At 43.2% G+C, this 22839-nt stretch overlaps 1 protein-coding gene across 3 annotated transcripts in view; it reads left to right on the forward strand.

Moving 5' to 3' along the window:
* Window positions 1-22839, forward strand: part of nek6 (NIMA-related kinase 6) — an 87752-nt gene that overhangs the window by 33721 nt on the left and 31192 nt on the right. For 2 of the 3 annotated variants that reach the window (XM_045693385.1, XM_045693384.1), the window contains 4 exons: window positions 7270-7386; window positions 14292-14420; window positions 14923-14985; window positions 21958-22068. In XM_045693385.1, the coding sequence (XP_045549341.1) occupies window positions 7306-7386; window positions 14292-14420; window positions 14923-14985; window positions 21958-22068 (384 nt within the window). In that variant the 5' untranslated portion in view covers window positions 7270-7305. Of the gene's footprint in view, window positions 1-7269; window positions 7387-14281; window positions 14421-14922; window positions 14986-21957; window positions 22069-22839 lie in introns of those variants that run through there. The other variant, XM_045693386.1, reaches the window with a different exon arrangement.

The following is a 22839-nucleotide window of genomic DNA, read 5'->3' on the forward strand; positions in this document are numbered from 1 at the left end:
CTAATGGCAGTCAGGCTACCTCTGGCGAGCACATGGAGGGCTGTGCGGCCCCCCAAAGAAATGCCACCCCACACCATGACTGACCCACCGCCAAACCGGTCATGCTGGAGGATGTTGCAGGCAGCAGAACGTTCTCCAAAGCGTCTCCAGACTGTCACGTCTGTCACATGTGCTCAGTGTGAACCTGCTTTCATCTGTGAAGAGCACAGGGCGCCAGTGGCGAATTTGCCAATCTTGGTGTTCTCTGGCGAATGCCAAACGTCCTGCACGGTGTTGGGCTGTAAGCACAACCCCCACCTGTGGACGTCGGGCCCTCATACCACCCTCATGGAGTCTGTTTCTGACCGTTTGAGCAGACACATGCACATTTGTGGCCTGCTGGAGGTCATTTTGCAGGGCTCTGGCAGTGCTTCTCCTGCTCCTTCTTGCACAAAGGCGGAGGTAGCGGTCCTGCTGCTGGGTTGTTGCCCTCCTACGGCCTCCTCCACGTCTCCTGATGTACTGGCCTGTCTCCTGGTAGCGCCTCCATGCTCTGGACACTACGCTGACAGACACAGCAAACCTTCTTGCCACAGCTCGCATTGATGTGCCATCCTGGATGAGCTGCACTACCGGAGCCACTTGTGTGGGTTGTAGACTCCGTCTCATGCTACCACTAGAGTGAAAGCACTGCCAGCATTCAAAAGTGACCAAAACATCAGCCAGGAAGCATAGGAACTGAGAAGTGGTCTGTGGTCCCCACCTGTAGAACCACTCCTTTATTGGGGGTGTCTTGCTAATTGCCTATAATTTCCACCTGTTGTTTATTCCATTTGCACAACAGCATGTGAAATTTATTGTCAATCAGTGTTGCTTCCTAAGTGGATAGTTTGATTTCACAGAAGTGTGATTGACTTGGAGTTACATTGTGTTGTTGAAGTGTTCCCTTTATTTTTTTGAGCAGTGTATATATATACCACCCCTCCCCTAATTGGAGTAAACTAATGGACAACAACACTTAGGCTTCTACTTCCAGCTTATACATACTATATACATTTTATGGACACAGTATATTTTACAATAGTTATCTTTTGTTTGTATTTAGTCCCATCCTTCAGCTACCCTCAACCCCTCCCATCTATCTATGAAGACCATCCAGTTTTGATTTCTATTTGCCATATATTTTTCAACTGTGCTGTGATGTTTTGAACCTATATATATTTTATGGACACAGTATATTTTACATTAGTTATCTTGTTTTTTTGTTATTTGAAATGTTTTTTTTTGCATTGGATAAAAGTAGAGACTCAGCGCTCTGGCACACTCAGACGAGAGTGCTCTAAAATCAGAGTAGATAGCCAGAGCAAATTTACCAGCTACGTCTATCGACAGTTGTCGCAGTGACATCATAAACATTCTATTGAAATAGTTACTTGCATAGTGGAGTCTTTTGTTTAGACATGTAGCTAGCTAGCTAAACAATTAACCATAATCCCAACTCATAACGTTACTACCCTGCATGAATCTGCAGGTAGCTAACCAACCAGGTTCAATGTTAGCTAGCTAACATTAGGCTATATCTAGCAATGCAAATTGCTCTGAGATACAAATATTACTACACGTTGGCTAGCTAGCCAGCCAGTTAACGTTAGCTAGCTAGCTAACAGTACACTTTAACTTGAAATGAAAACAACTTTCATGACAAAATTAGAAATGTGTAATATCTGAAAATGTAGCTTACTAGACTCTCTTACCTGTATACATGGATGGACGCTTCTCCATCTCTGTCACGGATGCCATGGTTGCCCTTAGTTTGAAGATGTAATCCGGAGACAGGTGTTTTATACAACAGCCTTCTGTGTGTTCTCTTTTCGACTCCGTCTGCATATTTACAATCATACGCCAGAATTTTCTCCATCTCAGCTATCATACTATAATTCCACTGATTTCAAAACTCGGTCCTCCAGCCCACTCATTATCTCAGCAATTCATGGCTAGCGGGAAGGTTGCTGACTTTTTCCATGGCTAAACCAACTAGGCTCGTAATGTAACAATTTTATTGTATTTACAGATGGCATACAAGTTTGTTAGTAAGGCACATGAAAGGTCACATGTTTCAGAAGGCATTTCTGCCAAAAACTGCATTTTGATAAAAAAAATCATAATTTTACTTTCAAATGGCACTCCTGTGAAGTAGTGACGTGCGACGTACGCCTAGTTTCCTGAAACGAGTCACATATATTTATAACATTCTATTGGTTGCAAGCATTTTGTACAATTTGCATATTCGGATCAAAATGATTGTTAATTAATATCATCACCCCTTGAGTTTTTGGGGCCGTTGGAGAAGTATATTTCACCCATCCAGTCCATTTTCCACACAACTTCATCTAAAATTGTTGAATGAGTTTCCTGTAAACAATAGATATTATATTCCTTCTCTTTTAGCTAGGTAAATACTGATTGTATTTTCTTATTATCTGCTGAGCCATTACAATTATAACTGGCTATACTTATTTCACCATTTACAATAATGAGATACAAGTTTAAATTCTATTTATCATAATACAGTATATGTTTGTAAACTTACCATTAAAAAAGTACCATGGTGATTGAGTGTCCATATAGCTGTACCATGATATTTGCACTGCTATTGAGTAAACGTCCAATTTTTGTCCACTATTCCACTTGCTAAAACCTCCCCCCATCCCAAGTTGGGTTGTCGTCCCAGTGACTGGCAGACCACCCTTGTCCACCTGGATCCTAGGGCGTTTGAGAGATGGGGACCCATCCTTTAAAAAGAGCACACAGTGCCACCTACCGAACAGAAGCAGATTAACTTCCAAATACATTTCCAATGCCCTCACCCCGATGTTATTGTATACTGTTTTTTTTTATTAAAATAAATAAATACATAAATCTTGCATATCTTAATTTATTTCCATATCTTAATTTATTAACAAATAATATGTGGAATAATGTAGGCACTTCATATGAAGGATTGTTACCTATAACCAGACATAACTGGCATAACAAAAATTACAGTTTTTGGCAAGCAATTATTATTTTGGGAGAAAAAAAATTCTGCTTCACACCCTCCCCACAAACAACCACAAGCTCAGATGTTCAACAGTTGTTCCATCCTTGAGCCCAAAAAAGAAGACTTGATGTGCGAATGCATATACAGTTGTAGCTGTTTAGAAGACATGTAACATTGAGCAAGAATGGGGAGATTTGCTTAACCAATGTCAAGTCCTACCTGATGGAGGTCAGATACGCCCCTTTCCCCTGAAACACACACATGCTGGTCCCCCGTTGTGACCATTTTCCCAAGCATCTCTGAGCAGTCAGACCTTTTGATTATTTTGTACCGCCAGGGTCACAATAATTTGCTCCCTCTCTGATTGTCCGAGTGTGACCCCCTCCCCATGGGTTACTGCAGCTAGTGTCACCAGCACTGCCACTACCTGGGTGGAATACCCACCGACTAGGGACAAGGTACATTTAAAATTAGATACCTTTAGACTTTTACTCAAATAGTATTTCACTAGGTAAAATCAAATCAAAATTTGATTTGATTAGGTGCATTTGACTTTTACTTGAGTCATTTTCTATTACCGTATCTTTACTTTTTCTGAAGTATGACAATTTAGAACTTTTTCCACCCCTGAAAGCGCTAGCCCGGAACTCTTTCCTCAGAAATCCTTTTCTAAGAACTGAATGTGATGCAGTGTTCAGTTTCTCTAAACTAAGATGAAATTGTTTCCATTCTGTGAAGTCAGAGGTGCAGAATAAAATGTGAGTGTTGTTGTGGTATCCCACAGGCCAGATTTCAATTATAAGATGAGCGACGAACCCTGTGTGAGCCACACGTTACAGTTCTCTGTGAAAGCAGACACACACACATACACACATCTGCACATACACTCACACACATCCGCTCAAACACACACACACCCACTCAAATATACACACACCCACTCAAACACACACATACCTGCTCAAACCCGTGCAGTGATTTTGAGTTGCAACCACTGCCCATCCTCTGCTTTAGTGTATAGTCACACTCTTTTTCTAAATTTTTCTCTCTTTTATCAATCTCTCATTTGTACCTCACACGGAACAAATCTGTTTCTCTGTACTGTATATCTCCAATCTCTTCCGATAAGTCAGACAAAGATGAGCTCAGAAAAACTGATAAAACATCAACCCCTCACCCCTCTACCTCCATTGATTACGAATTGAAAACGTATCCTTCTAGAGAGCTCAATGAGAGTCTCAAAAAAAGACCTTGGGCTTAAGCCCTTAACCCTCAGGCACACACAGAGTATAATCATATATTAAACAAAAAAGCTGAATCACCCCTACAAGTATCCGTTCCAGGCTGGTCGTATGGCTTCTCACAGCCGTGCATGTTCAGGTCTATAACAGTTTATCTAGAGCCCTCGCAGATATGGCAGATATGGATATTGTGTGTGTGTGTGTGTGTGTGTGTGTGTGTGTGTGTGTGTGTGTGTGTGTGTGTGTGTGTGTGTGTGTGTGTGTTTTCATTCATAAGTGTCCATATACACTACCATTCAAAAGTTTGAGGTCACTTAGAAATGTCCTTGTTTTTGAAAGAAAAGCACATTTTTTGTCCATTAAAATAACATCAAATTGATCAGAAATACAGTGTAGACATTGTTAATGTTGTAAATGGCCCCGGTGGACAACTGAGCAAGAGGACAAGTACATTAGAGTGTCTAGTTTGAGAAACAGACGCCTCACAAGTCCTTAACTGGCAACTTCATTAAATAGTACCCGCAAAACACCAGTCTCAACGTCAACAGTGAAGAGGCGACTCCGGGATGCTGACCTTCTAGGCAGAATTGCAAAGAAAAAGCCATATCTCATACTGGCCAATGAAAATAAAAGATTAAGATGGGCAAAAGAACACAGACACTGGACAGAGGAACTCTGCCTAGAAGGCCAGCATCCCGGAGTCGCCTCTTCACTGTTGACGTTGAGACTGGTGTTTTGCGGGTACTATTTAATGAAGCTGCCAGTTCTCATGTTCTCTCCTCTTTCTATTCTGGTTAGAGACAGTTTGCACTGTTCTGTGAAGGGAGTAGTACACAGCGTTGTACGAGATCTTCAGTTTCTTGGCAATTTCTCGCCTGGAAAAGCCTCCATATCTCAGAACAAGAATAGACTGACGAGTTTCAGAAGAAAGGTCTTTGTTTCTGGTCATTTTGAGCCTGTAAATAAACCCACAAATGCTGATGCTCCAGATACTCAACTAGTCTAAAGAAGGCCAGATTTATTGCTTCTTTAATCAGACAACAGTTTTCAGCTGTGCGAACATAATTACAAAAGGGTTTTCTAATGATCAATTAGCCTTTTAAAATGATAAACTTGGATTAGCTAACATAGCATGCCATTGGATCGCAGGAGTGATTGTTGCTGATAATGGGCCTCTGTACACCTATGAAGATATTCCATAAAAAATCTGCCATTTCCAGCTACAATAGTCATTTACAACATTAACAATGTCTACATTGTATTTCTGATCAATTTGATGTTATTTTAATGGACAAAAAAATGTGCTTCTCTTTCAAAAACAAGGACATTTCTAAGTGACCCCAAACTTTTGAATGGTAGTGTATATCCATGACCTGTGAAATGTTTGAATCCTTCTTGACTGTGACTTGATTTGTGGATTCAAATAAATAATGTGTGTTAAAAGCCCGCGGTGGACCAGTCATTCTTTACAAGGTTGTCCAGTAATCTGTTATGACTCTAGCTAGTACAATAGTGTCTACTATTTTAGATGTGGCTCTTTCTGCCAGTTGAGTTCAGATTTGTATTGCTCCACATTACATCACAGGGTCAGGGTTAGACTGTTAGGTTGCAGTTTACTCAGTTCAGCGCTTTGGAATAAGGTCTATATAACTGTGGCATGATGATGATGATAATGTAAGTCGTAAGATTATGTAATGTCGTTCAGTGTCTTGCCAGCTCATGGCAGAAGTAGGGCTGGGCTCTATACTGTATTGAACGATATACCCTTATTGATGCACAGATCAGTTCATTTTTTTTACTTTACCTCCTATAACGGTATTTGCATGTTTGGTTTGTTAAATGTGATACGCCATGTTTAATGTACATTTTTAGTAGTTTAGTCGTTTTTTATAGTTTACTTCGTTACTTGAGTCATCTCTCTCCGCTCACTCTCTCTCCATCAACGTGTGGGTGGGGGGGGTGTGTGCATGGCCTTGGTTTTGTATAATCTGCATTTTCTGCTGACGCCTTCACAATGTGGCCCACTTCCTCAGCTCTGTAAATAGGGTGTAAAAGTGTGTACTCGGCAGAAAAATAAATGTGTGTGTGTGTACACAGATACATAGGGATCTCATCATTCATTGGACTATTATCGTATATGGACGTATGTTTTACATTCACTTTGGGTTACTTAGGTAGATAATACATATCTGTGTGTTTTGGTATGTGTGTAGCTGTTTGGCTTATTGACCTGTCTATCCTCATGTGGGTATAGGATGCTGTGTGTCTTTGGCAGTCTAATCTGTCAGAGGCAGTGGGTATAGGATGCTGTGTGTCTCTGGCAGTCTAATCTGTCAGAGGCAGTGGTATAGGATGCTGTGTGTCTCTGGCAGTCTAATCTGTCAGAAGCAGTGGGTATAGGATGCTGTGTGTCTCTGGCAGTCTAATCTGTCAGAGGCATTGGGTACAGGATGCTGTGTGTCTCTGGCAGTCTAATCTGTCAGAGGCAGTGGTATAGGATGCTGTGTGTCTCTGGCAGTCTAATCTGTCAGAGGCAGTGGGTACAGGATGCTGTGTGTCTCTGGCAGTCTAATCTGTCAGAGGCAGTGGTATAGGATGCTGTGTGTCTCTGGCAGTCTAATCTGTCAGAGGCAATGGTATAGGATGCTGTGTGTCTCTGGCAGTCTAATCTGTCAGAGGCAGTGGTATAGGATGCTGTGTGTCTCTGGCAGTCTAATCTGTCAGAGGCAGTGTTATAGGGGTAAAGCCCTGTACTGGCTTTTCTTTGTTTTACGGCCACTTTTCCGGTCTGCAAATTGATTTTGATTTTGAAGAAATCACTCAGACAAAATGATTGCCCACCCCTGGACTGACTCTATGCAAGGAGTCCCCATGGCTCAGAATAAGACTAGCTACACTTCTCACTCACACACACACACAACACACACACACACACACACACACACACACACACACACACACACACACACACTCTCAACCACGGCTAAGTTAGTCTCTTGTCTCTACCAGGGGTGAAGGGGCCTGGTACTGTATGCCAAGTCCACCATGGAGGCACAGAACAGCCATCACCAGCACAACCTAGACAACCAGAACAAGAACCTCTACAAGATGCCTGGACAAGATCAGGTGAGACGTCATATTCTAGTCTACACTGGTGTGCGTGCGTGCGTGCGTGCGCATTCATGTCTGCTTTTGAATAAACTAATTACAGTTAATTTTTACATTTTACAACATCACATAATTTGTCTGTTGTTGTTTGTTGCGTTGTTTTCGGACCTAAGTGTAATGCTAATAGATAAACGCAAAATGCAGTTTCACAATGCTTCAAAGAGCATAGAAGGACTTAAGATGATTGACTGGGATGGAAAAAACAGCTCAGGTTTTTAACAGTAGTCAAAGCCTGCTCTTGACTCTGCACATAATAAGTGGTAATTGTTGAAGAAATTAGCCTTAATCGCCTCTTCATTGGCTTTCAACTGCGTGAGGGCGATTATGTGACAAATTGTTGTGCCGGGTAGATAGTGAGGTAATGGATGTTGTTGTGTTACTTAGTGGCGCGGTGCGGAGTCTGTCATTACATAGTGTTTAAGTGCAATTAGCCAATGATATTGAACATCTGCTATGGTGATAGGAAGAAATGAAAACCTGTTCTGTTTAGCGTAATGCCATCATCATTTTCCATGATGGTACCTCTCTGACCACCTCTACCCCTTCTTCCTTCCTCCCTATAGTTGGGGCTTTTCAATGTGATGAGAGGGTCAAACCTCAGCGTTTTGCCACAGATTATAGCCACTGAAGCACAGAAGCCACTGAAGTTAAGAATTTGGTGACTGAAAATGTTCAACCTCAATTACTTCAGTATTGATGGTATCGATGGTCTTTTCATTTGTTTTTTGAGGATTTTACACATTTTATCAAATAAGTTCCCTAACGGCATTAATCTGTGTCAAGTCAAATACCAGTCACCCTCCACCTAAATACAGGAATCGACCACTTACAACAATTGCGCATTTCTGCGGCCAACCCTTGAAACATCATCAGGGAGTCTCCCACAATCATTGCAGCACGGCAGCTGCCAGATCTGACACAGCACGTCACCGCCACTGCAGCAGCTAGCGAAGAGTACTTGAGTTAACACCACAGCCCAACGAGCCAAAGACCAATCAGCCAACGTCACTCTGGATTAGCTAATAGCGTCTCAGGACTCGGGGAGATCCGTTATGGCAAAGCCATTTGTTTCTCTTGATGCTGATTTTATGACGCTCCAAAGGCCAGAGAACGTAAAAAGAAAAGAAAGAGGGAAAGAAAAATGATGTTGATAGCGTTAGGAGCTATTGAGATTCTGGAAGAGCTTTTCCAGTTCACCCCGGGCTCTCGCCGTCAGTCGCAGTACAAAGTGATGAAGCACATGTGGATTGGAGCGGAGAGCTGAAAGCTGGGAGCTGGAGGGAAGTCAAGGGCTTTGACTCTATAATTCTCTGCCTCTCTGTTTCTCTGTGTCTCTCTCTCTGTGTCTCTCTCTCTGTCTCTCTGTCTCTGTGTCTCTCAGTTTTGAGCAGTGTAGTAAGTCCCCCCCAGTAATCCACAGGGCATGCTCTACTGTTTCAATAGCCCAATGAATGGCTAAACCCTCTTGAATGTCAGGAGTAATATGCAGCCCCTGAGATTTTTCTTGGCCAGTGAGAGGAATTGAGAAAAGGAAAGAAAAATACAATTTTGCTTTATGGTATGTAATGATTTAATGTTAACTTCAGGCCTTTTTTGTGATGCACATTCAAGGAACAAAGACCCCATTGAGTCAAGGATACGTTTTGTTGACGTGTCGATGCTGACAAGTGAATGCCAGATCAAGTATGGTAGATAAAACCGACATTTTTATTCGCTGTTGTTGTTTCGTAGTAGATGATAGGGCTGTTTTCTGCAGAGGTGATAGGTTCAAATGAAAGCCATTGTTTAAGTCAGCACTGGACCACAATGTAATTGAACAGGACATGCAGGCCAATTGTGCACCGCCCTATGAGTCTCCCAGTCATGACACAGCCTGGGATCAAACCCCAGGCTGTAGAGATGCCACAACACTGTGATGCAGTGCCTTAGACCACTGCGCCACTCGGCAAAGGCAAACCAGATAGTATACAGTGAGTCGACGAGTAATGAAGGTTCCCACAGAGCACAGGTGTGTCAACATTCATCTAGTCCAGTCTGGCTAGTCCAGTCCAGTATTAAGCTGTTGCTGTCTTTGGTCAGCCCACTGAGCACTGAGAGGATAACTTCAACACTCTCAGCTGTCCATACTAGGCCCTAGAAACAAACAGGGGGACAAAGTACCATGTGCATTCCAGTTCAAGTTATTGTTAACCCGTAGTGTTGCCCTAGTTGCATTACAAACATGTAAAGATAAATTCTAAAGGACATGACTCTCCAACTCAAGCATAGTAGAAGTGTATGTATTTAGTGAGCAGAGCAAACCTCCTTGCTGTCCTGCCATGTTTGTCTGAACCCATCCTGGATGAATGGAGCAGCACAGAATTCCCTCTTGCTCCGGTTCATGCTCTGTAAGGTCAGGCTCTGAACTCTGCCCCGTCAGCTCAGGTGTGTTGAATGGACCCCAGGTTTGAGGAGATGTAATCAATGTTTGGGGGATGTAAGTCTGCATATCCTAGTACTTTTTAAAGCATCCCACTAATAGTGAGGTTTACTTCACAAACAACTTGTCACTCTTCAGTGACACAGATTTCTCCTCTATTGCTTTGTAATTAATTGATGGGAAAAAAGAAAAATAACAGTTGTAGGTAGTGTTATACCAAACATGACAGAGCCACCGTTTTGGAGTATGGGGTTATATAATGACTAATCTAGGTAAAGATAGCAGCCCGGCTAGCATATTAGCATATCAGGCTAGCTCTAATTAGCAGTGGCACTCTGTAATAGAGCATGCTAATCTGGGTCAGGGCATATGTAAATGAGCAGCTGGGAATATTCCATGGCGCCAAGCATCAGAGTGTGTGTCACCCAGGGTTTGTGTCCTTCAGTATTAGCATCGACACACACAGACACACCCCAGCCCTCCCCTCGAAACAATTACGGCAATTACAAATGGCGTCAATAACGGCTGTCTGTCTGTCAAAGAGGGGAGCCGTTGGGAAGCTTGTGCCACCGAGACAGAAATGACCACAGATGCTTTGCTTTACCAACTGAACCACCCAGCTATGCTGGTCCTATGTTGCTCAGTTGGTAAGAGAGTGACACCAGCAATATCAAGGTTGTGGGTTCAATTCCCGCTTGGATCACATACTCAAAATGTATGCACTCACTTTCCTGGATAAAAGTGTCTTCTAAGTGGCATAAAGGGAGATACTTTCCTCTCAGCATTTTATCTTGCCCTAGAAACCCATCTTGCCATAGAAACCTTCTTGCCCTAGAATCCATCTTGCCCTAGAATCCATCTTGCCCTAGAAACCATCTTGCCCGAGAAACCTGGGTGTGACAGTGGCCACTATGGAACTGTATACAGCATGCACATTGTTGTGTGAACTGATTTGAATTGGAACCTGAAATGTGACATGGTCAGGAACATTTGGTTGGCTGGGTACATGTACTGTGTGAACGACTGATGCTCTGTGTAAATGGAAGACAAACTGAACTATATTTTCAGCATGTTATCCAGTGTCAACACTGTGATACAGTATGAGTGAGAATCTTTTACGGAGTGACTGAGTGGCTTGCGGACCCTTAGCTGTGCCATTTAAACTCAGCAAAAAAATAAACGTCCCTTTTTCAGGACCCTGTCTTTCAAAGATAATTCTTAAAAATCCAAATATCTTCACAGATCTTCATTGTAAAGGGTTTAAACACTGTTTCCCATGCTTGTTCAATGAACCATAAACAATGAATGATCATGCACCTGTGGAACGGTCGTTAAGACACTTACAGACGGTAGGCAATTAAGATCACAGTTATGAAAACTTAGGACACTGAAAAGGCCTTTCTACTGACTCTGAAAAACACCAAAAGAGAGATGCCCAGAGTCCCTGTTCATCTGCGTGAACGTGCCTTAGGCATGCTGCAAGGAGGCATGAGGACTGCAGATGTGGCCAGGGCAATAAATTGCAATGTCCGTACCGTGAGACGCCTAAGACAGCGCTACAGGGAGACAGGACAGACAGCTGATTGTCCTCGCAGTTCCAGACCACGTGTAACAACACCTGCACAGGATCGGTACATCCGAACATCACACCTGCGGGACAGGTACAGGATGGCAACAATAACTGCCAGAGTTACACCCGAACGCACAATCCCTCCATCAGTGCTCAGACTGTCCGTAATAGGCTGAGAGAGGCTGGACTGAGGGCTTGTAGGCCTGTTGTAAGGCAGGTCCTGCCCATAGGCAACCATGCCTATAGGCACAAACCCACCATCGCTGGACCAGACATGACTGGCAAAAAGTGCTCTTCACTGACGAGTTGCGGTTTTGTCTCACCAGGGGTGATGGTCGGATTCGTGTTTATCGTTGAAGGAATGAACGTTATACCGAGGCCTGTACTCTGGAGCGGTATCGATTTGGAGGTGGAGGGTCCGTCATTGTCTGGGGCGGTGTGTCACAGCATCATCGGACTGAGCTTGTTGTCATTGCAGGCAATCTCAACGCTGTGCTTTACAGGGAAGACATCCTCCTCCCTCATGTGGTACCCTTCCTGCAGGCTCATCCTGACATGACCCTCCAGCATGACAATGCCACCAGCCATACTGCTCGTTCTGTGTGTGATTTCCTGCAAGACAGGAATGTCAGTGTTCTGCCATGGCCAGCGAAGAGCCCGGATCGCAATCCCATTGAGCACGTCTGTGACCTGTTGGATCGGAGGGTGAGGGCTAGGGCCATTCCCCCCAGAAATGTCTGGGAACTTGCAGGTGTCTTGGTGGAAGAGTGGGGTAACATCTCACAGCAAGAACTGGCAAATCTGGTGCAGTCCCTGAGGAGGAGACGCACTGCAGTACTTAACCTCTATGGGCTAGGTGGGACGCTAGCGTGCCACCCGTGGTGCACTCCATCAACAGCAGGTGCATTTCAAGAGCGGCAAATTTGAATCCAAATAAATGTCAAAATTCAAATTTTTCAAACATACAACTATTTTACACCCTTTGAAAGATAAACATCTCCTTAATCTAACCACGTTTTACGATTTCAAAAAGGTTTTACGGCGAAAGCATAAATTTAGAGTATGTTAGGACAGTACATTTACAAGAGTTGTGTGTAATGTTTTGTCAAGTCAAAGACAGGGTCACCAAAACCATAAAACCAGCTAAAATGATGCACTAACCTTTTACAATCTCCATCAGATGACACTCCTAGGACATTATGTTAGACAATGCATGCATTTTTAGTTCTATCAAGTTCATATTTATATCCAAAAACAGCGTTTTACTATGGCATTGATGTTGAGGAAATCGTTTCCCTCCAATAACCGGCAGTCAAGTCAGCGTCACAAATTAAATAATTAAAATTAGAAAACATTGGTAAAATATTATATTGTCATTTAAAGAATTATAGATTTACATCTCTTGAACGCAATCAACTTGCCAGATTTAAAAATAACCTTACTGGGAAATCACACTTTGCAATAATCTGAGCACTGCGCCCAGAAAAATACGCGTTGCGATACAGACTAGACGTCATGTTGGGGAGATCTAAAATCGAAAATACTATGTAAATAATCCATTACCTTTGATTCTCTTCATCAGATGTCACTTCCAGGTATCACAGGTCCATAACGAATGTAGTTTTGTTCAAAAAAGCTCATCATTTATGTCCAAAAATCTCCGTCTTGTTAGCACATGATCTAAGCCAGCCGGACTTCTCGTCATGAACGAGGGGAAAAAATATATTTACGTTCGTTCAAACATGTCAAACGTTGTATAGCATAAATCATTAGGGCCTTTTTTAACCAGAACATGAATAATATTCAAGGTGGACGAATGCATACTCTTTTATAACGTATTGGAACGAGGGTACCCAACATGAACTCGCGCGCCAGGTGTCTAATGGGACATCATCGTTCCATGGCTCTTGTTCGGTCAGATCTCCCTCCAGAAGACTCAAAACACTTTGTAAAGGCTGGTGACATCTAGTGGAAGCAATAGGAAGTGCCAAAATATTCCTCAGCCCCTGTGTTTTTCAATGGGATAGGTTTAAAGTCAATACAACACATCAGGTATCCACTTCCTGTCAGAAAATGTCTCAGGGTTTTGCCTGCCAAATGAGTTCTGTTATACTCACAGACACCATTCAAACAGTTTTAGAAACTTTAGAGTGTTTTCTATCCATATATAATAAGTATATGCATATTCTAGTTACTGGGTAGGATTAGTAACCAGATTAAATTGGGTACATTTTTTTTATCCAGACGTGCAAATGCTGCCCCCTAGCCCTAACAGGTTAATGCAGCTGGTGGCCACACCAGAAAACTGACTGTTATTTTTGATTTTGACTCCCGTTTTGTTCAGGGACACATTTCAATTTCTGTTAGTCACATGTCTGTGGAACTTGTTCAGTTTATGTCTCAGTTGTTGAATCTTGTTATGTTCATACAAATATTTACACATGTTAGGTTTGCTGAAAATAAACGCAGTTGAGAGGACGTTTCTTTTTTTGCTGAGTTTAATTCCTAGAACTAACAGACATGTTTAGTACACAAAAACGTTTGCTACTCTTCTACATTTTTCAGATGGGTTTTAGTTACTGTTGTGTCGCTCAAGGATGCTACAGACATACCAGTGCATGTATGTCCAACCTTGGAGAAAACTGTAGCCATTGTCAAATGTTAATGCCACTGTTTATATGAATAACTCACCTGAGTAATATTAAGGCACATTTATTCAAATCCCAGACAACTGTCACTCACGCACATATATAGATGTGCCAGTCCTATCCAAGCCAACATGGGCATATGAACCTTCTCTATCAACAGGTTACTTCAGTATTTCTCCCTAACTAAAACTGTCCATTCTTCTTTCCCTCACTGAGAAACATGCAGAGCCACCAGTACTGCTGCACGCTGGCCAACTTCCGCATTGAGAAGAAGATTGGCAGGGGCCAGTTCAGCGAGGTCTACAAAGCCACCTACCTTCTGGAGGGCCAGCATGTGGCTCTGAAGAAAGTCCAGGTACTATATTGAGTCCTATCCTTTTTGGCATTTACTTTATAGGTACATCTCAGTAGTCTAAAGTGTCTTTCTCTCCTTGTCTACCCTCCTTCATGTGCACTGCTCTGTGAAACATAGAAAAGGGGAAGACGATATGGTGAATACCTGGCTATACCAAACCAGCTATTTGTTTCACTGACATCGTCCTTTCACATCAGTGCTAATCAAGGACTATTGAGATACAGCCAAGGGTTGGCAAAGGCGGTGTAGTTCACGTCTGGACCAGGAAGGCCACAGTGTGTGCAGTTTTCTCCCCAGCCTAATGCTAGAAACCACTGAACCATGTTGGTTAGTGTTTGGATGAGAGGCCTAGACACACTTCTGCTCTACAGGACTAGATGTGAAAATCACTGGTGTTACGCTGGGAACTGGGGTTTTGTGTTAGAGCTGTCTGAGGATTCTATGGAATACCTCTGACAATGTAGTCAGATAACGTTACAAACTTTGTTGTTCTTTTCTTTAGATATTTGAAATGATGGACGCCAAGGCTCGCCAGGACTGCATCAAGGAGATTGACCTGCTGAAGGTAAGGCTGGTGGAATTATTTCTCAGTGGGTGAATCTCAATTGCATTTCCTTGATTCCTTGAGGCCTCTTTCCTCGCCTCCTTCTCAAAACTCATTGGATGAGAAGGTCAGAGGTTCCTCATCCAATCGGTTTTGAGAAGGAGGCAAGGAGAGAGAACGTGAGGAATCAAAGAAATTAAATTGAGATTCTCTCTGGCTAGGTCTCTTCAGGGGTTTCTTATAATCTGGTTTAACTGTAGGATGCACTTGAATCCAGCTGGTGTAGGTAAGGAAGCATTTTAGAGATGAGGGTGATAGTGTCAGGGTGCTTGAGTCTTATGCCAGTGAAATGGTAAGGTTTTAGATTGCTATGGCCCTTTGTCACAGGATCTGGGCCGAACGTGTGTGTTGGGGCAGCCTTTGTGTGGTTGTGACTGTGAGTGGGCCTGTGTCAATGTATGTGTTTGTAGTTAATAATACACACAGTCATATAAACACATTCATTGACACACACATACAGGCTTGTGCAGTGGCAGATATATATACAGTACCAGTCAAAAGTTTGAACACACCTACTCATTCAGGGATTTTTCTTCATTTTTACTATTTTCGACATTGTAGAATAATAGTGAAGACGTCAACTATGAAACGTCAACTATGAAATAACACATATGGTATCAGGTAGTAACCAAAAGTGTTAAACAAATCAAAATATATGTTATATTTGAGATTCTTCAAACGCGCCACCCTTTGCCTTGATTACAGCTTTGCACCACTCTTGGCATTCTCTCAACCAGCTTCATGAGTTAGTCACCTGGAATGCATTCCAATTAACAGGTGTGCCTTGTTAAAAGTACATTTCCTTCTTAATGCGTTTGAGCCAATCAGTTGTGTTGTGACAATGTAGGGTTGGTATACAGAAGATAGCCCTATTTGGTATAAGATCATGTCCATATTATAGCAAGAACAGCTCAAATAAGCAAAGAGAAACAACAGTCCATCATGACTTTAAGACATGAAGGTCAGTCAATCCGGAAAATTTCAAGAACTTTTAAAGTTTCTTCAAGTGCAGTCACTAAAACCATCAAGCGCTATGATGAAACTAGCTCTCATGAGGACCACCACAGGAAAGGAAGACCCATACTTACCTCTGCTGCAGAGCATAAATTCATTAGAGTTGCCAGCCTCAGAAATTGCAGCCCAAATAAATGCTTCACAGAGTTCAAGTAATAGACACATCTCAACATCAACTGTTCAGAGGAGACTGAGTGAATCAGGCCTTCATGGTCGAATTGCTGCAAAGAAACCACTACTAGAGGACACCAATAAGAAGGAGAGGCTTGCTTGGACCAAGAAACACGAGCAATGGACATTAGACCGGTGGAAATCTGTCCTTTGGTCTGATGAGTCCAAATGTGAGATTTTTGGTTCCAACCGATGTGTCTTTCTGAGACGCAAAGTAGGTGAAAGGATGATCTCTGCATGTGTGGTTCCCACCGTGAAGCATGGAGGAGGAGCTGTGATCGTGTGGGGGTGCTTTGCTGGTGACACTGTCAGTTATTTATTTAGAATTCAAGGCACACTTAGCCATAATGGCCACCGCAGCATTCTGTAGCGAAACTCCATCCCATCTGGTTTGCGCTTAGTGGGACTATAATTTGTTTTTCGACAGGACAATGACCCAAAACACACCTCCAGGCTGTGTAAGGGCTATTTGACCAAGAAGGAGAGTGATGGAGTGCTGTATCAGATGACCTGGCCTCCACAATCCCCCGACCTCAACCCAATTTAGATGGTTTGGGATGATTTGGACCGCAGGGTGAAGGAAAAGCAGCCAACAAGTGCATATGTGGGAACTCCTTCAAGACTGTTGGAAAAGCATTCCAGGTGAAGCTGGTTGAGAGAATGCCAAGCTGTCATCAAGGCAAAGGGTGGCTACTTTGAAGAATCTCAAATACAGTTATTTGGTAACTACATGATTCCATATGTGTTGTTTCAAAGTTTTGATGTCTTCATTATTATGCTACAATGCCTAAAATAGTAAAAATAAAGAAAAACCCTTGAATGAGTAAGTGTGTCCAAACTTTTGACTGGTACTGTATATATATATCTATATATAAACACACACACACACACACACACACACACACACACACACACACACACACACACACACTTATGCACACCTGTGTTTGGAGTATTGTTAAGTGTGTATAGTCCTCCGTCTGTTCACGTGTGTGTGTTACTCTTTGTCATTGTACGGGATCAAAGAGAGCCTCTGTTCTGACACTCCAAGTGTGTTTGCTGTCATCTCACGCTGACTGTGAAGCTCTGTTTAGAGTCGGCAGTGTGTGTGTGCGTTTATGTCATCGCAAGGTGTGGGGGGAGGGACAGCCACAGAAAAAGCCATGAGAGGACGAGAAAGAAAGAGAGGGAGAAGAAAAAGGAGGGAGGTGGCCCTGTCAGGTCCTTGATCCCGCCCGCCTGTCAATGCCGCCTGTCACTTTAACAACCCGTCAAATCACACGCCCCATCTGCTGCTTGTTACGCCTCCCGGAGTGATTGGCGGCTGCGCTGGCAGTTGGGGTTTTACGGTGGCATAAATTAAAGTGGTTTGTTGTCATCATCATCAGGGGTGACATTTGTTTTGGGGCGGTGTGCGAGGCGGCCGGGCGCTAAAGTGGAGTTTATGACAGGGACTTGAAGTGTGCATCTGTGGGCAGAGACCCCTGTCAGGAAGAGTGGGTCAGATTAGCATACAAAAAGACTGACGTTTGTGTGTGTGTGTGGCTGCCGTGATAAAGGAGCACATCACCACCAGTGCTTAATTTGAGCCTCTCAGTTTTGGACTGTTTCGTTCCGGAACCCATTTGACTCCTCTGTAATTCTCCTGCCCCCTAAAGAACATCATGTGAAAACGTACCTGATATTCTAAGAATTGACATTTGACTCCTCTGTAATTCTCCTGCCCCCTAAAGAACATCATGTGAAAACGTACCTGATATTCTAAGAATTGACATTTGACTCCTCTGTAATTCTCCTGCCCCCTAAAGAACATCATGTGAAAACGTACCTGATATTCTAAGAATTGACATTTGACTCCTCTGTAATTCTCCTGCCCCCTAAAGAACATCATGTGAAAACGTACCTGATATTCTAAGAACTGCGCAACATTGTAGCCTATAGGGAATACATACAGGGAATACCAGTACCAGATCAATGTGGAGCTACATACAGGGAATACCAGTACTAGATCAATGTGGAGCTACATACAGGGAATACCAGTATCAGATCAATGCGGAGCTACATACAGGGAATACCAGTACCAGATCAATGTGGAGCTACATACAGGGATACCAGTACCAGATCAATGTGGAGCTACATACAGGGAGCACCAGTATCAGATCAATGTGGAGCTACATACAGGGAATACCAGTACCAGATCAATGTGGAGCTACATACAGGGAGTACCAGTACCAGATCAATGTGGAGCTACATACAGGGAATACCAGTACCAGATCAATGTGGAGCTACATACAGGGAATACCAGTACCAGATCAATGTGGAGCTACATACAGTGAATACCAGTACCAGATCAATGGGGAGCTACATACAGGGAGTACCAGTACTAGATCAATGTGGAGCTACATACAGGGAGTACCAGTACCAGATCAATGTGGAGCTACATACAGGGAATACCAGTACCAGATCAATGTGGAGCTCCATACAGTGAATACATACAGGGAGTACCAGTACCAGATCAATGTGGATCTATATACAGGGAGTACCAGTACTAGATCAATGTGGAGCTATATACAGGAAGTACCAGTACCAGATCAATGTGGAGCTACATACAGGGAATACCAGTACCAGATCAATGTGGAGCTCCATACAGTGAATGCATACAGGGAATACCAGTACCAGATCAATGTGGAGCTACATACAGGGAATACCAGTACCAGAGCAATGTGCAGGGGTTCAAGGTATTTGAGGTAGATATGTACATTAGGCAGGGTAAAAGTGACAAGTCATTAGGATATAATAATAATAATAATAATAATAATAATGAGAGTAAAATAACCAACAGAGTAGCAGCAGCAAATGTAAAAGTGTGTGAGTGTATGTAATGTATGTATGTATGTATGTATGTATGTATGTATGTATGTATGTATGTATGTATGTATGTATGTATGTATGTATGTATGTATGTATGTATGTATGTATGTATGTATGTGTGTGTGTGTGTGTGTGTGTGTGTGTGTGTGTGTGTAGTGTATGGGAGTTATGTGGGGGAGTGTCGGTGTGTGTGTGTGTGTGTGTGTGTGAGAGAGTTTGGCTAACCATGTAATTAACTTATTTAGCAGTCTGGCTATTCTTATGGCTCGGGGGTAGAAGCTGTCTCAGAGTCTGTTGGTCATTTGACTCTATACGAACGAAGAGAGGGCACACACACACACACACACGTACACACACACAAACACACACACACGTAAATCATGTGCACAGGCTCACGGACCAACACTATATCTTCACACGATCACACTTACCCAGACGCTCACACACACACACACACCCGTAGGTGAGATTGCTATAGTATGATCCTGATTTCCTATCCCAACCAAACGCTTCAGGGATTTCTGAGTGATGTACGGGCTGATTCTGACAGCCCAAACAGGGTGATAATATGGTCTACACCTCCTACAGCACCTTTGATGCCACACAGGCTACTGAATGCAGTAATCGCTTCACTGCATTAGGGAGTAAGTAAGCCTTGTCTGAGTCAGAACGGCCCATAGGGCAGGATCCCATCTCCTGTTTCTGTAGCGTGCGGCAGTTTGATGTACAAGTACTACCCCTGGATAGCACACTAGTCTGTCGTAAGGCCTTACCCCCAATTCTTCTACTTAGTGCCAAGCAGAAAGGCATCAGGTCCAGTATTCATAAAGCTTCTCAGAGTAGGAGTTCTGATCTAGGATCGGGTTCTTCCCGCCCATACAATCATATTCATTATAATCTAAAAGTCTAAACTGATCCTAGATCATCACTCCTACTTTCAAATCAAATCAAGCTTTATTTATACAGCACATTTCAGACATGGAATGCGACGCAATGTCCGTCACAGGAAAAAACGAATAAAAACAATTAAAATAAAAACTTGAATATTTACTACACAACAAACATAAGAGGATAAAAACAAAATAATAACAATAAAAAATGAACGACTACCAAGCACAGTAAGGAAAAGCAAAGCTAAAAAGGTGTGTTTTAAGATCTCTTTTAAATATGTCCACAGTTTCAGACCTCCTCATGTTCTCTGGCAGGCTATTCCAGAGGCTGGGGGCATAATAACTAAAGGCTGTCTCTCCATGTCTCTTGGTCCTAGGCTTTGGGATTGTTAAAAGGCCAGTGGCAGAGGACCTGAGGGACCTACTGGGTACATAACTTAAAAGCATGTCTGACATGTATTGGGGTGCACAATCGTGGATTGATTTAAAAACCAATAAAAGAATCTTGAAATGAATTCTAAAACTTTGAGATGCTTGATACATATGGGCCCTGGTCTCATTTTAAGAGTCTTTGGTATGACTCAACCTGAGCTTCACTGTATTGGCTTACTGTTTATTTTGTTAGCTGTGTATTACCCCACCTAGCCTATAGTGTCATATTCCTATCAGTCACTGTTTGGCGTCACTAGGCTCTCTCATTGAGGAGGACCTCATTGAAACCTCCATGATTTTTTTTAATGGGAAGTCAACCATCACTCAGACTTTCAACAAAGCTCAGGACGGTCATGTTATTATGAGCCATAATACTCTCTTCAATGGAGGTTAGTCATTGAACGTGTACAACGACTGGCTATCATGCTGCACTTGTTGTGGTGTACTGTGGCTATATTTGTCCAGCGGGGACATGTTAATACATTTGAGTGAGGACAACAAGACATGTTAACCTTGTCTAACTGGAACAGTTTGGTTCGTCTGATTTGAGATAGAAAACCCCACCTTCTCAAACAGACATGACTGTAGAACCTGAACTGGCATGCTGTTTTCTTCTCCTCACAGCATTTGACTGTAGAACCTGAACTGGCATGCTGTTTTCTTCTCCTCACAGCATTTGACTGTAGAACCTGAACTGGCATGCTGTTTTCTTCTCCTCACAGCATTTGACTGTAGAACCTGAACTGGCATGCTGTTTTCTTCTCCTCACAGCATTTGACTGTAGAACCTGAACTGGCATGCTGTTTTCTTCTCCTCACAGCATTTGACTGTAGAACCTGAACTGGCATGCTGTTTTCTTCTCCTCACAGCATTTGACTGTAGAACCTGAACTGGCATGCTGTTTTCTTCTCCTCACAGCATTTGACTGTAGAACCTGAACTGGCATGCTGTTTTCTTCTCCTCACAGCATTTGACTGTAGAACCTGAACTGGCATGCTGTTTTCTTCTCCTCACAGCATTTGACTGTAGAACCTGAACTGGCATGCTGTTTTCTTCTCCTCACAGCATTTGACTGTAGAACCTGAACTGGCATGCTGTTTTCTTCTCCTCACAGCATTTGACTGTAGAACCTGAACTGGCATGCTGTTTTCTTCTCCTCACAGCATTTGACTGTAGAACCTGAACTGGCATGCTGTTTTCTTCTCCTCACAGCATTTGACTGTAGAACCTGAACTGGCATGCTGTTTTCTTCTCCTCACAGCATTTGACTGTAGAACCTGAACTGGCATGCTGTTTTCTTCTCCTCACAGCATTTGACTGTAGAACCTGAACTGGCATGCTGTTTTCTTCTCCTCACAGCATTTGACTGTAGAACCTGAACTGGCATGCTGTTTTCTTCTCCTCACAGCATTTGACTGTAGAACCTGAACTGGCATGCTGTTTTCTTCTCCTCACAGCATTTGACTGTAGAACCTGAACTGGCATGCTGTTTTCTTCTCCTCACAGCATTTGACTGTAGAACCTGAACTGGCATGCTGTTTTCTTCTCCTCACAGCATTTGAACCACCCCAACGTGATCAAGTACCTGGACTCCTTCATCGAGGACAACGAGCTCAACATCTTGCTGGAGCTGGCGGATGCCGGCGACCTCTCTCAGATGATCAAGGTGAGAGGTCAGACACCGGCTGGTCACTGGTGGCTGGTCTCAGGTGGTGCATGGCAGAGTGAGGCTAAACCTTCACGGGTTTGAATAGCATCCCCCTGGCTCGCCTGCTGGGATGGACAGGGCCAGGAGAGAGGGACTGGGAGTGGGGAGAGGGGGATGTGTGTGTGAGAGAGAGACAGAGATCAGGGGAGAGGAGAAAGAGAGAGAGAGATGAAGAGAGAGCGATAGACCAGGGGAGAGAGATGAGAACAGTCCCCCAGGCTCTGACAGCCTGCACTGACAGACACAACCTCTACTTAGCCTCTCTGTACCTCCACCGGCCTGACGCTGTCACGCCCCATCACACACACACACACACACACACACACACACACACACACACACACACACACACATAAAGATGCACATAAAAATCATATATCCTCCACACGCTTTCCCTCTCCGCATCTACCTCGTATCTCTTTTTTCCTTTCTTCGTCTCTCTTTCCTCTCCTCGTCTCTCTTTTTCCTCTCGTCTCTCTTTCCTCTCCTCATCTCTCTCTTTCCTCTCCTCATCTCTCTCTTTCCTCTCATCTCTCTTTTTCCTCTCCTCGTCTCTCTTTTTCCTCTCCTCGTCTCTCTTTCCTCTCCTCGTCTCTCTTTTTCCTCTCGTCTGTCTTTCCTCTCCTCATCTCTCTCTTTCCTCTCATCTCTCTTTTTCCTCTCCTCGTCTCTCTTTCCTCTCCTCGTCTCTCTTTCCTCTCCTCGTCTCTCTTTTTCCTCTCCTCGTCT

Source organism: Salmo salar, chromosome ssa01 (assembly GCF_905237065.1).
Source record: "Salmo salar chromosome ssa01, Ssal_v3.1, whole genome shotgun sequence".
In the NCBI taxonomy this organism is placed as follows: domain Eukaryota; kingdom Metazoa; phylum Chordata; class Actinopteri; order Salmoniformes; family Salmonidae; genus Salmo; species Salmo salar.